Source organism: Sebastes fasciatus, chromosome 13 (genome assembly GCF_043250625.1).
Source record: "Sebastes fasciatus isolate fSebFas1 chromosome 13, fSebFas1.pri, whole genome shotgun sequence".
Classification (NCBI taxonomy): domain Eukaryota; kingdom Metazoa; phylum Chordata; class Actinopteri; order Perciformes; family Sebastidae; genus Sebastes; species Sebastes fasciatus.
In genome coordinates, this window is record NC_133807.1 from 16,420,486 (window position 1) to 16,434,397 (window position 13,912).

Consider the following 13,912-nt stretch of genomic DNA (forward strand, 5'->3'; position numbering starts at 1 on the left):
GTGTCCCAGATTCAACAGTGTTGTGTTTCACTCTTGTGTCACCCTGCCTCCACCCTCCTCTCCTCCACCACCACCACCCAACATGGAGGGAATGTGTCAGAGGAGAGCTGATACAGACTGTACTGAACTGTAGAATGTGAGTTTCTCACTTTTCTGCAGCAGAATGACTTTTTAAACTAAACAAGCTGCCCAGACATTACAGCCTCTGCCTCTGTTTGTGTTCTACCAAAGACAAGTAGATTACGCTTGGTCACCAATGCGGTTTTAAAATATCTTCTCTTTATCTTATGTCTGCAGTATTTAAAGTATCATCATGTCCCCTTTTCTACTCTCTATTAGTAACTCTGTCTGCTGATTTTTTTGAGACTTCAAACTTGCCAAGTTTCAAAACATCAACTGAGAACTGGGAGGATATCTTGAGATTTTAGGGTGCTACTGGACGTTTTCAGGTGTTTTCAGTTACTGTGGCTGATTAGACCTCTGCTCAGGTTGGAGGTAGGTGGAGCTATGATGAGGTCACAAATCTTCATCTACCAATAAGCATGTAACTGGTCCCGCCCTAACAGATGCAACACGGCTAACAGGAGACTCAGAAAGGTGTCAGTCAATTAGTCTGTACACGCCCACACAGTCCTGAGAAGAGGTCTAGTCAGCCAGATTATCTGAAAAAACGTTGGTGGGGGTTTAAAGGCTTTAAAGTAACAAACCACGATATATTCATCAAGATTTAATAGTAATTCAGCCTACAATAAACAGGATTTATGGGATTCAAGACCGTTTAGAAAGTTCAGGAATCCATGAGGTTTATTATGAAATTAAACTAAAATTTAAAAGAAGGAATAGAAGAGCACGTAGCCAGAGGAGTAAAACCACCAAGACTGAACATACAGAGAAAAAAAATCAACACCAAGAAGGAATTATCAAACGGGCCCTGAACCTCCAGGTCCACCAATCACCATTAAGTCAGTGGTAATTGAATTTATTGCAGATTGCAGATGCACCACTAAAGCACATTATGAACTAAAATGATAGGTACCAATGATATTAAACCTGCGGTATTACTTATTGTTAAGGCCCATCTTGTAGGTGGCAGGGGTCCTGAGTTATAGAGTCTAAATAAATGACTTTATTTTGAAAGTATATATTGTGCTTAATTCATGCATTTTACTAAATACTTTGTGCTAAATCAAGTTACTACAAACTGATTACAAATTACTAGAGGGAGAAATGGGTTGGGTGGAGGGGGAGTGTGTCAATCTGGCCCTGGACGAAAGACGATGTCAGCATTAGGGCCAAACAATGAATCAAATCTTTTCTGAAATTGCAATATGGCCTACTGCAATTTTCAAATCGCAGGAGATGCAATATTTGTTAAAGGTGAAATGTGTCAAAATACCATTTTAAATGAAATATTCTGGTGCTGCAGACATATCCTGGCCTACACATCATATTCTAGAGACTTAAAGCTAAAGTAGGCCAGATTGGAGTAAATATGATTAGTGAAAATTATTTTTATAAAAGGGTTGCTATATCCTGACAGTAGTGCATGAAACAGGTAATCTGTGTCCTCTGGTGCTCCTAACGGTATCTGCAAGATTTCACAGACCGGAGGAAAACAACCAGTCAGAACCAAGCTGGAGTCTGTCGTCCAGCTGCTGTCTATGAGAGCCGGCTGTCAATCACTAGCGAACTCCGACCAAACGGTCAAACTAGGCAGCGCTGATCAAATATGAATCAATATTCTGTTACGTTAATGCCTATGTCTCACATCAAATGTCTTCAGAATCATCTTGTAGTGCACGATTTAGCTGTAAAATTCGAAAGTTTGTAGCCCGGTAGCCATGTTGAGATCTCTTGAGGGAATACCAAGCACCACCCACCAGCATAGCCAATAGGAACTCTCTCTCTCTCTGAAATGACCTGTGATTGGTCAAAGTCTTCCGTCACAGGCTAGATTTTTTTAAAGCCTGAAAACAGAGCCATGAGGAGGAGCAGAAGTCTAGTTATCTCTCAGAACACTTGAATTAAAATATGCTGAAAGGTTATTATGGAATTTTTGCCCAATGATGCCAAACACTGTTGCCTACTAAAGGTTTAAAAAACATCTTTGTTTGATACAGAGCCTCGCAAAAATCACACCATAATCATTTTAATGTTTTTCAATGAAAATGAGAATAATGATGTAAAAATTCATTCTCTCTAATATAGCAAACGCAAAATCAGTCAAGAATAATCACAATTATAAATATATTTTTTAAATCTTTCAGCCCTAGTCAGCCAAACTGACCAATTTGTAAATGAAGCTTATGCGTAAATTCAGTCAGGAAGACTAGGGGTGCAATCTCATTCATTCTCATTCATTTTGGGTCTCTCTCTCATGGGCTATTACTATGTCAGCTGATTATGGGCGTCTCTCTTTTCAGTGACCAATCAGATCTTGCCATATCTCCCTAAACCAATCACATTGTTGCTGTCAAAAGTTTAAAAAAAAAACGTTCTCCTCTATGCTGCTTTCAGTGTCAGTATCAACACAAACTGATGCGACCCTCCACCACCCCATCACCTCCAGATTCATCACATCATAGTAATCCTGCTCCACTTCATTCATCGGATCTGCATCCATCTTCACTACCACCATCACCAGTGTCTAGTGGGAATAATCCTAAATCCAGCTACGGCATCACATCCCCCTTATTATGTCACATTGGGTCTAAATCGCCAAAGACTGTTACTAATCATAAATTTGTGCACTTTGTAATAAATCACCTTTCAATTCATACGAGTCTCTCCTGATTGAAATAGCACTAATAGCACTTTGACCTGTGTAGTCATATTTCATTTTTTTTTTCATATTTTAAACTTAATCTATTGCTCATAGGCTATGGTGTCTAGAGAGTAAGCAACATCCCTCTGTGTGATTCACAAAGCCACAGATTGTTATTTTGTTCCTAATATATGGCGCCTACAGAAAAGATGTCTTAATTGTCCAACCTGTGTCATGTCAGCCTGCTATCGTGTGCTGCGTGAACAGCAGCAGGACGTCATAATGCAGCTGGGATGAGTGCATTTGAATGGAGAAGGCTTGAGAGAGGAGGGTGGAGGGTATCCAAGCGGGGATGTAGGCACTCCAGGGAAGACATGAATCAGATTTAATGACAAATTCATGACAGTGATGCGAATTTAAAAAAGAAGAAGATGGCTATATTTTTTTTTTCAGTGTGGAAATGGTCAAAGCTGGATGCTGTACGTTGTTGGGCTTCTCTTAGTAGATTTCAATGTTACTATTGAGATATTACAGGCTGACCTCTTTGCATTGGAACATACTACAACAGCACAGTATGTGAATGTGTGGCTGCATGTGTGCACACATGCAGTGTGTTTTTGTGCAGAGGCTTCTGTAATCAGGTATATGTATGTCTTTTTGTGTGTCAGTGGTCTGAATTTGTGAATTTAAGTTTTAGACTGCAGCAATGAGGACAGTTTTGAACATTTTGTCATGTTCTCACTTCTTTATATGACCGCTCAAGACTCAGTTTTAGAGTTAAGGTAAGGGTCAACAACCTTTACTATCAAAAGAGCCATTTTTGTCTTCCAAAAAAATGCAAATCTGTCCATGAACAATTAAATTCTATATTTTCCTCCATGATTTTTCTTTTTTTGGGATTTGGAAATATAGCTAGCCTAGCTAGGGAAACTCAAGATTAACCACCACTACAGGGGTTTGGCAAAATTAGAGGATAAGGCGGCATAGATGTTTGTAGGCTATGATGCACATTTTAGGTGACTAGAATGTTAAACCATTTTATTATTCAGTGTATAGCCTACACATTTTTTTTAAAATTGGAGAATGTGAGAATCACTTTGAGCCTACAACAATGATAAATTAAAATTAATTTGTTAAAAAATATCTGTTATTCATTTCCATATAATTTTTTGTCAAAGCCACAGGGAGCCACTGGAGAGGGGCTAAAGAGCCTCTATGTGGTTAGAATTAAGTTTAGGTCAAGGTTAAAGGATTGATGTCAAAAGAAAAAAGAAAAAGGTTTTCGTCATATGGAAACATTTTCTAACCTAAAAGCAATAATTACAGAGAGTTACAATATGCAGATGATGTCTCTGTTTTTATAAAAGTTAGTTTATTGTAAAAGCAGAATATAGATGAATAGCACCATTTAGACTTTTTTGGTTAAGTGCTTATTTTTCCTACTTAATTGCACAGAAGCACAACTTTTTTATATATATTTTATGTGGTTTTCAGCTATATAAATGATACCGGCCACTTAGAACGTAGAAACATCTTTGAATGACTTGTTGTAATTGAAGACATCAAGCTTAATTCAAGGTTTCATGCTTTCAGTATTTACTTTATCCTTAAGCTTCAATAAATAGGAAGAAAGGGGGGGAAATGGTTTATATTAAAAATGTTTCTAATCAATATTGCATGTTTAAATCCATTTGTGAAAGGTGCAGGTCACCTCACTGGGAACAGTGGTCATGTTTTCAATACAAATTATCCTTTAATGATGTTTCCCAATGAGGTGAAGGATAAAGAAAAATGGTCTATTATCCACATCTGGTTTATAAGATGGCCTTCATGAGGGAGGCCAGCTGCTACAGTGATTCTCTGGTCTGAAACTATCTCCTGGGTCACAGCAACAGATCGGAGTTAATGGCTGAAGAGAATAAAGATGGATTTGAATAGATTTTTTTTTTGATGGAGCAGCATAAAGGAGTAAAAAATATATTGGTGCTGTCAGAAGCCACACTCATTTAGTGTGTAGCTCATTCCCTCTTTTAAATCCCTTTTTATCACTGCTTTTATATACTCTAAGTGATAAAAATGTGTCCTTAAAATAATAATTAAAAAAGAGAGCGATTTTATGGCCTTTCTACCAAAAAGGAAAGTATTAACCCAAGGGTACAAAACAATAAAAAGTGGCTTATGACATGCAGCAATGATGGATTTCTGGATTTGAACTGGAAACATCAGCAGTATCAATGTTCCAGAGGAGATATTATACCTGTATGAGATACTGATGAGTTTTTGGGTGTGGATGGTACTTCTCCAGAACTGTCCGAGAGTGGGCATTATCACTTCAATTCCCCACAGTTCTGTTCTCTCATTGTTGTGCTCTAAAGTTTCTATGGTGCTGTGAAAAAAGGCGACAAATATCTTCCACACTTTGCAGACAGAAAGGAATCATCTCCGTAGGACACTCACAGCAACTGGGTTCATTTTGGAGTTTTTAAAACTCTGCAGAAGTTGACTATAAAATGACATTAGACAAACTTTGGGATGTCTTTTCCAAAGAATGACATCATGTTGCTGATGATAGTGAGTCTGGATCTCTCAGTCTGCCTGTACAGTCACAATTACAGACTGAGTGTGTCTGTATTTATTCAACTGATGTTTGTATTGATATAGAGAGTTCACACTACATGGCCCAAAGTATATGGACCTCTGAACATCTTACCCATATGTGATTTTGGCATTAATCTGCTGCTATAACAGTCTTATTTCTTCTGGGAAAACTTCTCACCGGAGAATCTGGCTGCAGAGATTTGCTCCCATTCAGACACAAGAGCATCAGTGAGGTCCAACACTGATGTTGGCTGATAAAGTCTACTGGCTGCAGTTGGCATTCCAGTTCATCACAAACTTCTCGGGAGGTCAGGGGTTTTTGCAGGCTGGTCAAGTAATTAAAAAAACAAAACACTTCTTTATGGACCTGGCTTTATGCATAGATGCAATTGTACATTGAAAGAGGAAAGGGACATCCCCAAACTGTTGCCATTAAGTTGAAAGAACACTATTGTCTAAAATATTATTACTGTAGTATTAAAGGAATAGTTAAATATTTCGCACAGGTGATGCAGTGCAGAATTCAGAGGTGTGGTCACTTCATCTTATACGATGAATTTCTTGCATGTTGCATAATGCACTTGTTAAGCACTTTGTGACTTATGTCTGTGAAAAGTTCAATATAAATAATTTTTCCTTACTTAGTTACTTAGTTACTTTGTTTCCCCTGCTAAGCTAACTGGATGCTGGCTAAAGGTTCATATTTACCCTACAGACATGGGAGTGGTATCGATCATCTCATCTAACTCTCAGCAAGAACGTGAAAAAGCATTTTGTTTCCCAAGATGTCGAACTAGTCTTTTAAGAATTCTCCTTATCGGAACTAAGATGTCAGACGCAGCATGCTGTCACAGTAAACATGGAGGCCACTGAAGTCAGTGTTTACGGTTTCATTTATAAGATGATGTGCAGTGGAAGCTAGCGAACAGTTGAGCAGATGATAATGAGGACGAGGACAAAGAGTGTGGATGCAGAGTTGGAGACACAAATGGTGGGATCGTGACGTGAATGACTTCACTGAAACAGATTAAACAAACATAAACCTTTGCCTGCAGTGTGACCGTAGCCTTATAGTGTTGTACAACCATTCCATCTGTCAATGAAGACCGTGAAATGTGGTTGAAAGCTCTAGAAAAAGAGTAGTTTAAGATAAACCCATTGTGTTTAATACTTGACCCCTTTTGACATTAACTCCTACCCTGCATTACTGAACTGCAGTAATGTACACTTGAGTCACTAATCTGATGACTGTTTACTTTTCCCTGAAGGCCAATTCAAATATTACTTTTGTCTGGAGATTTGAGTTTTAATCTCTGAAATAAAATTGCATTCATGGATGTATGATGAGAAACTTCTCCAAAAGAAAAGGTTAGATCTGTTTTCATTATGCAGTGTAGATAAGGCAGATTTCCAGAGATAATAAGGGGCTATAGGTTTGCTCTGGCACATGGGAGCAATTTATATCACAGTCAGCGTCTCCAGCTTCCTGCTTCCAGCTCCGCGGTGCCGTCCTTGGAGCATACGGAGGTTATGAAACATCAGCATTTCACCCAGGGAGACATCACACAGATATACTCTACTGTATCATCGACATAGACACAACACTGCGCTGTTGAAAATCACTAGATGCAGGGAAATATATTTATTCCTTTCTTCTCATATTTACCGATTTCTTCGAAGGTCCCATATTAACAGAGAGTGCGTCAGTAATCAGCTTATAGTCATCCTCTGGGTTTGATAAAAAGAAACAAGCTGTGGTGCTGAGGCCTGAGTGCCACACTTCGTTGTGATGAAGAGCAGGCCGAACGGTCCCAGGTGTTCCTTCTCATTATGATAATTTGAAATGCTGTTCGATATTGGCTTCCCGAGGCCCAAAGGTCTGACTGATGTTATTGACTTTGAGGTTCCTTGGAGAAAGAGGCATTTAACTGTTCACCAGTTCATGTAGAGAGGGACTGACAGAGAAAGAGAGAGAGGAGAGGTTGATAAACCATCTTTTTGTTGGTTGTTTTTTTTGTTCTTTTTGCTGTTTTCGTCGACACTACATTCTTGTATTTTTTCTTAAGACTTGTCTGTGATTGACAGGACAATCGGAAGCTATCAGGGTGCTAGCAGGCACCGTGTCTCGCTGCTTTGTGTTCAGGCCGCACTCTCAATTACAGCACTGGTCCGGAGCGGAGTTAACAGTGATGTGGTACAAATTGCATTATGGAGTGGTCTTTTAACACAAGGGAAATCCAAATGGGGGTATACCTGAGGTGTGCTGGCAATCCTCAAAGAAGCGGTCTTAAATCCTTTCTAGGATCAAGTGTATCCCAGACCTCCGAGGAGCCAAAAGCACTTTTATTGTTTCAATTAAATGTAATAATTAACCTACTGTGGAGAAAGAAGAGTGTATTAATGGGTGATATGAAAAGCCCTAAAACCTGCAGATTGCATCTCTGGCATCCTCAAGCAATACATATTGACGAGCTGATGATCCCACCCGAGAGTCAGTGTTGTCAGTTGTGCCATTTTAGCCCTGTTTAGTATTCTTGTCATCTATGGCTACTCTTATAAAATGGCAGCTATGACTGGGTAATTGAGTGCGGATACAGTCAGACCAGAATTTAAAATGGTGAAATCTTGCTGTGAATTAATTTCAATGGAACGGCCACCATCAGTGGATTCGCTCATGGTTGCGACATACTATTAATCCATCTTTACACAACCCAGTTGCCAATGTTGCCTTTGTACGTTTCTGCAAACCATGGATACGTTGAATCTTGACATTTCTGAACCAAAAATATGTTTCATATCAATATTTCTACATACGTGTATATCAACGTTATAGTGTTGAAACCTCTTGTGGTGCTTGTGCCATTTCAAAACTGCATTCTCAACAAGAACATCCATTATCTGTAACCACTTATGTGTGTTAAAATAAGTACATTACTTTGGGTTTCACACAGGACACAAACAAGTCCCATGTTTGTGTGTTTGTGTTTGACCCAACCATCCACCCCAACCTCCTCCCTATACGCAAACTTTCATTAAACATATTTGTGATATGTTAAAAACAAATGTAATCCACAAGAAAATGTGTTTCCTCAAAAACGCTTTTGTTGTATGGGAACGTAATTTTCAGGAGAACAAGTTGTCGTTATTGAGTTTAACTTTATGCTGTTGACCAAGAGCAAACTGTCTGACTTGTCTGGCTTATGTTATGGTCATTTTTTTTAATTATCTCAACTTCGTTCGTGAGTAATCCCGTTTTGTCAATCATTTTGACAAGACCGACGGGTCTAAATACTACAGTACCCAGCCACCATTGCCATGGAGAGGACGCCAGTCATAAATCAGTGGCATCGGCCGATTCTAAACGTTTTGTTGTTTAATTTTGTTAACAAAACATGGTAATATTGAATTCGTCCAAAATTGACCCAGAATCCAAAAGCGATTAATTTAAGATTGTGTTGTATTGTAAATTTTTTGACCAGCGGTTAGCGGCACGTCATAGAATAAAACTCGGTGACTGGATGTGTCTGATGTGCTGAAATGCACCTTGGGAGTCGTAGTTAACTTCTAACAGTAAACGAGAACACCTACTGCCCTCAGATATTTAGCTGAATTATTAATTTTCCAAAATTGTTTGTCTCACCAGGACACTATGGGAAAGAAAACCTGCGCAGCGGAGGCCAAGACATGCACAACTTCATCTCCTCTGGGTTTGTGACACTGGGACGTGGCCACTTGAAAGGTAAAGTCCATCCTCATTATGTGTTTTTCACTTCACAATATTCTGAAAAACCAAAGATCAGAATAATAATCATGTCACTCACAAAGCTCCTGTGTCATGCTGTCATTCTCTTTCTGCCAAATAAATGTAGTAAAAAAAAAAATGTGACTGTGACTTTTGTTCAGCTCAGTGGAAGTTGGACATTACGACACATAATGGCTGGAAGTGACATCTTGCTAAGTCCACACACACACACACATTTATTATCTGTGATTAAATCCACACTTCCAATGACAAAGTAACACTTCCGCCAGCGCGAACGCAGCATGGCACGGTAGTAGATTTCCCCGCTATTGTGTTCCTTTGGAGTTTTAATGAATCCGGAGCAGTGTTTGGAGTGAGAACGAGCTGTAAACAAGAGCCCCGTTGTTGTTGTGTTTTTACAGCGCAGCAATCCATAGACGAATCGGGGCAGATGTCCTGGCAGGGCGATCTGGACATCCCCCTCTCCTACGGTACGTTCTCCAAATGTTCCGCTCTCTGCCAGAGAAAAAGCCACACACAACCGGCTCTCTGCTCGCACCTGATAAGAAAAGTCACTCACACTTCACACACACAGACGGACCAGTCGAGTGCCCTTGGCTGATAATCACAGAGCAGTCATTGGGTTGCAGAGTGCCAGAGTCGTAATATTTTATTTATTTTTCCTGTTGGTGGTTTTGTGAGCCAAAATATTTCCACTGGTGGTTGTTTGTTGGCAGGTTTCAATAAACATGATGGCCATACAGTTCATTTATGGCTTTTACGGACAGGTGAGGGTGTCAGATATTACAGTTTTTTTTGCAATTGCCAAGACACACAAACTACTTGCGGCATAATTATTGAAACCACTGAGCCATACGCACATTGTCTGCTTTACACTAAGTTTGAAATTCTAAAAACACATTACTACACACGGTTATCTACATTAGAGACATCGTTCAAAACTAAAAGCCTGTGTGTGTTTGTTTTGCTAAACACTGCCATTGAAATACCACACTCAATTATCAATCACCTGCACCCAGAATGCACCTGTGAAAACACCAATCGGATCACTTAGAAATCAGAGATTGAACACTATAAACAGGATGCAGGTTTGCTCTTTGGTGTGCACAACAATGGAGAGAGAGTTAGAGGACTGTGTTTGCAATATTTTGTTGCAATACAGTAACTACTGTACGTTCATGTCATCTTCAGTTAAAGTAATTGTGCCTGATACTGTTATGAGTCCTGAGAATAAACCCATTCCATTTGTATTCATAGTCTATATTTTACAGCATGCTACAAATGAAATTGCCAAAAGACTCGATGAGACTAGATAATAGTGTGGCATGTGGGAAGAGACATTTATTTGGGCTTTGTGTGTAAAGTTGTGATGCAAAAATACCATTTTAGAAGAGTTTATATAGCTTTGAATGATGATATTTTGTGTACGTTTTGGGTTTTTGCATGTAGAGTTTCAACAAAGAGGGCCCTAGTTTCAGAACTTGCGTTTTAGCAATTGCAAAAATCTGCATCATGGCTGCGGTCATTGACAGTGTGAGTCTTAACAGCTGATATACACTTCTTAGGTGTCTGCAAGGTAAGTGAACGTTTGATTTAAACACGCATTTAGCTCTGATTGGGAGCAACCATGCCATTATTTATTCATTTATGGTGGATTTGCTCTGCAGAAATCATCAATCACAGTATGAATTTCATGTTGATGTTGAATTAATTGATGCTCGTCAGTTTTGTGTCGGTTTTCCATGGGTCTGTTTCAGATCAGGTCCTTTATTTTGAAACCTCTAGTTTCTTCCACACAAGTTAACGTACTGTTGCTGCTGTGAGTGACATAAATACCCAGAATGCAGTGCCAAAGGGTGTTTCTCCTCAAGAGGTGTATTTTATTGAACCGATGATTGTAACCTGACAGCTTTATTTTAGTGTCTTGGTGATTTAGAGCGACGGTCGCTGCGAGTAGAAGTCTTGCAGTGGAAATGGGTTTGCTAGATCACAAAATATATATGGTGTTACTGAAAAGGAAAAGCTTTTCTCCAACCGGCTCCATGTTGTTTTAACTATCAACTATTAACACAAACAGCTCGGACTGACCAAACACAGTTATTGTGGTCGATGTATCTCCGAAGCCTCTGCACTATAATACACATCCACCTCAAGAGCAAAGTGTGTTCTCCATTGATCATTTTCAGAAGACTTCTTGATTAAAAATCTGGTTAAATTTGGAGGAAATTGCAATATTTAGACACTAAGAAACATAAATATATTCAACAGCATCTCTGTTACTATTGTCCAATGTGTTGGAAAGGTTATAACCAGTAAAAGACAAAACAATGTAGAACGTATAAAGTATTCTATGTTTTTCAAGATTTATAGTCGTTAAGTGTCCCTGTGAGACTTTTATGAGGCAAATCCAAGGACACCTATCCTCCTAAAAATATCCGCTCTGCTGCTGGTGGTGAGGAATTGACTGACATTCACTGTTGGTGACATGTTAATATGACTCAACCTGGAGCTAAATAACCATCACACACTGAAGAAGGCTTATTTTATTCCTCTGTGCAAAACATTTAAAGTGAAAAAAAACACATAAACTCTTGTACTTGCCGGATTAATCTTTAAAGAATTAAACAAACTTAATATATGATTTGTAAAAAAGCAGCAAGAGAACAGCACGTCTGCTCCCATGAGCTGCAGGATAAATCTCTCTGGTATTATTTCACTTGGCGTTGGAGAGATTTGGGTTATAACACGTCTTTGTCGGGGACTAAATGGGTGTTTAAACAGCTTCAACCAAAAGATAATATTTTAAAAAGGCGCCTGAGGCAGCGACCCGCTCCTGACTGTACCCGTCACCCTCTCGATGCACCTATTAGGTGACACGCTTTAGCGGCCTGATGGCGGTAGCTGTCACTTCAAAGCGGAGGTCCTGTCAGCCTCCGTCGTACACGTCTTAGTTTAACAGCTGGCTGTCGGCAGGATCTCTACCCCCCCGCCCCAACACACACACACACCTCCTGTTAGGGGGAAGCAGACTGACAGATGTGCACCATGTCACCGCTGAATGCATCCAACGCCGCTGCACAGACACCTCATATCTCATTTCTCCAGTAGATAACATCTACAGCTATAACATATCTGCACATTTCATCTGACTCACCTGCCCTCGGGTTCATCTCTCTGCTTCACGTGAAGAGCTGGGAAATGGTTAACAGTAAAGTACTTGAATACATGTACTTTGCTTGAGTATTTTGATTTTAAGGGAAATATTGTACTTTTTTACACACTTTATTCCGTTTTTACTTCTTTATTTATTTCTTTTCCCTCTCACTTCTTTTCTTATGTTCTTTTGTCCTTCCTTCTTTCTTTTTAAATATTTGTACTTTTCACTTCCCTACATTTATCTGATTATTTCTTATATTCCCATCTTTTTTGCTTCAGTCTTTTTTAATTTTCCTTTTTTTCACCCCTCCTTCGTTCTTTTGTTTCTTCCCCTCCTTTCTTTCCTCCCTTATCTCCTTTCTTTGCTTCATCCCTTCTTCCTTCCCCCCTTCCTCAATGCCTTGCAGGGTTCCTTCTTTCCTTTTACCTTCCCTTCTTTTTTCTCCCTTACTTTCCTTATTTCATCTATGCATTTGTACATCTCTTCTATTTTTCCTTCTTTTCATCTTTTATCCCTCTTGTCCTCCCTGATTTCCTTTTTGTCTTTCTTCCCCTTTTCTTTCTTCTTGAACTGCTCAGAAACAAACCAAAAAAAAAGAATCCCCAAAACTGAAGATGTGATTTTTTTTTTCCACCCAACAGCAAAACCAAACTACACTCTTAATAATCAGCACTTTTATTTGGTTCAGGAGTTCCTTTTACTGCTGATATATGTTGATTAAATATTTGAATTCATGACATGAATATGTAAAAGTGTATTTTAATGTACTTACATTAAAAGCTTTGAGTAGCAGCCTGCTCTGGCTGCTCTTATTTGCATTTCAAAGCCTCGGCGCTTTAGAAAAGCAAAACAATTTTCAATAATTCCACTGTTTTCTAAGACGGAGCCCGTGTGAGCATAAACGGCTACGACCTCAAACTCAACTGTGTTTGTAACATTTCATTGTTTGCGTGGGAGCGTCGTAGCGAAAAAGGAACAGTACAAACAGTACCGATTTGAATGTACGTCAGAGCTAACAAGCTGCTAAACAAAGCTCCAAGTAATGCTGTCATTAATATTCATGCAGCCCTGATATAACACAGTGGATCCACACAGACACCGCTGGTCTACCTGCTCCTGTGGTGGACTGTGTGAGGCCACTGCCATGGCTGAGAGTGGTGCTTTCACTGGTTCCATGTCTGTCTGTCTCTATTCCCTGTGATGGATTGTCTGTAGTGATGCGGCCGTTTAACAGCTCTGCACCACAGCGAGTTTACTCTGATGGAAGGCAAGCGGCTTCTCACTGGAGATGTTCAAACACAATGAGACTCCTAAAACCTGAATGATCAAAAGATGCTTTATATTTAAGATTCATATCTGCCTCCTGATTCCCCTGCAAGTTCTGCATCTTTTACCCGTGACCAAGATATTTCCCTAAGTTTAACCAAGAGGTTGTAGTTGCCAAAACAGAACCAAACCCTGTCCGTAAAGGTGGCAGATCAGGAAACACTCAATTGATCTTTGAAAGGAATATATAGTCAAGAAATTGTGATAAAAGCATGTATTACCAGTCCGTTCTCATTCCCAGGGCGTACCAAGGCTATGTCACGGCCGTCGGGGTTGGGTGTCGCTGCACAAGGAAACCTTTAGC

General features: G+C 39.5%; 1 protein-coding gene across 5 annotated transcripts in view; it reads left to right on the forward strand.

Moving 5' to 3' along the window:
- LOC141780562 (shisa family member 6) overlaps positions 1 to 13,912 on the forward strand; it is a 234,115-nt gene that overhangs the window by 9,647 nt on the left and 210,556 nt on the right. For all 5 annotated transcript variants that reach the window (XR_012596693.1, XM_074655835.1, XM_074655834.1 and 2 more), the window contains exons 4-5: positions 9,006 to 9,101; positions 9,527 to 9,595. Coding sequence is in view for 4 of the 5 variants with exons in the window: in XM_074655835.1 (XP_074511936.1) it covers positions 9,006 to 9,101; positions 9,527 to 9,595 (165 nt within the window). In the remaining variant the exon portion in view is untranslated. The remainder of the gene's footprint in view (positions 1 to 9,005; positions 9,102 to 9,526; positions 9,596 to 13,912) is intronic.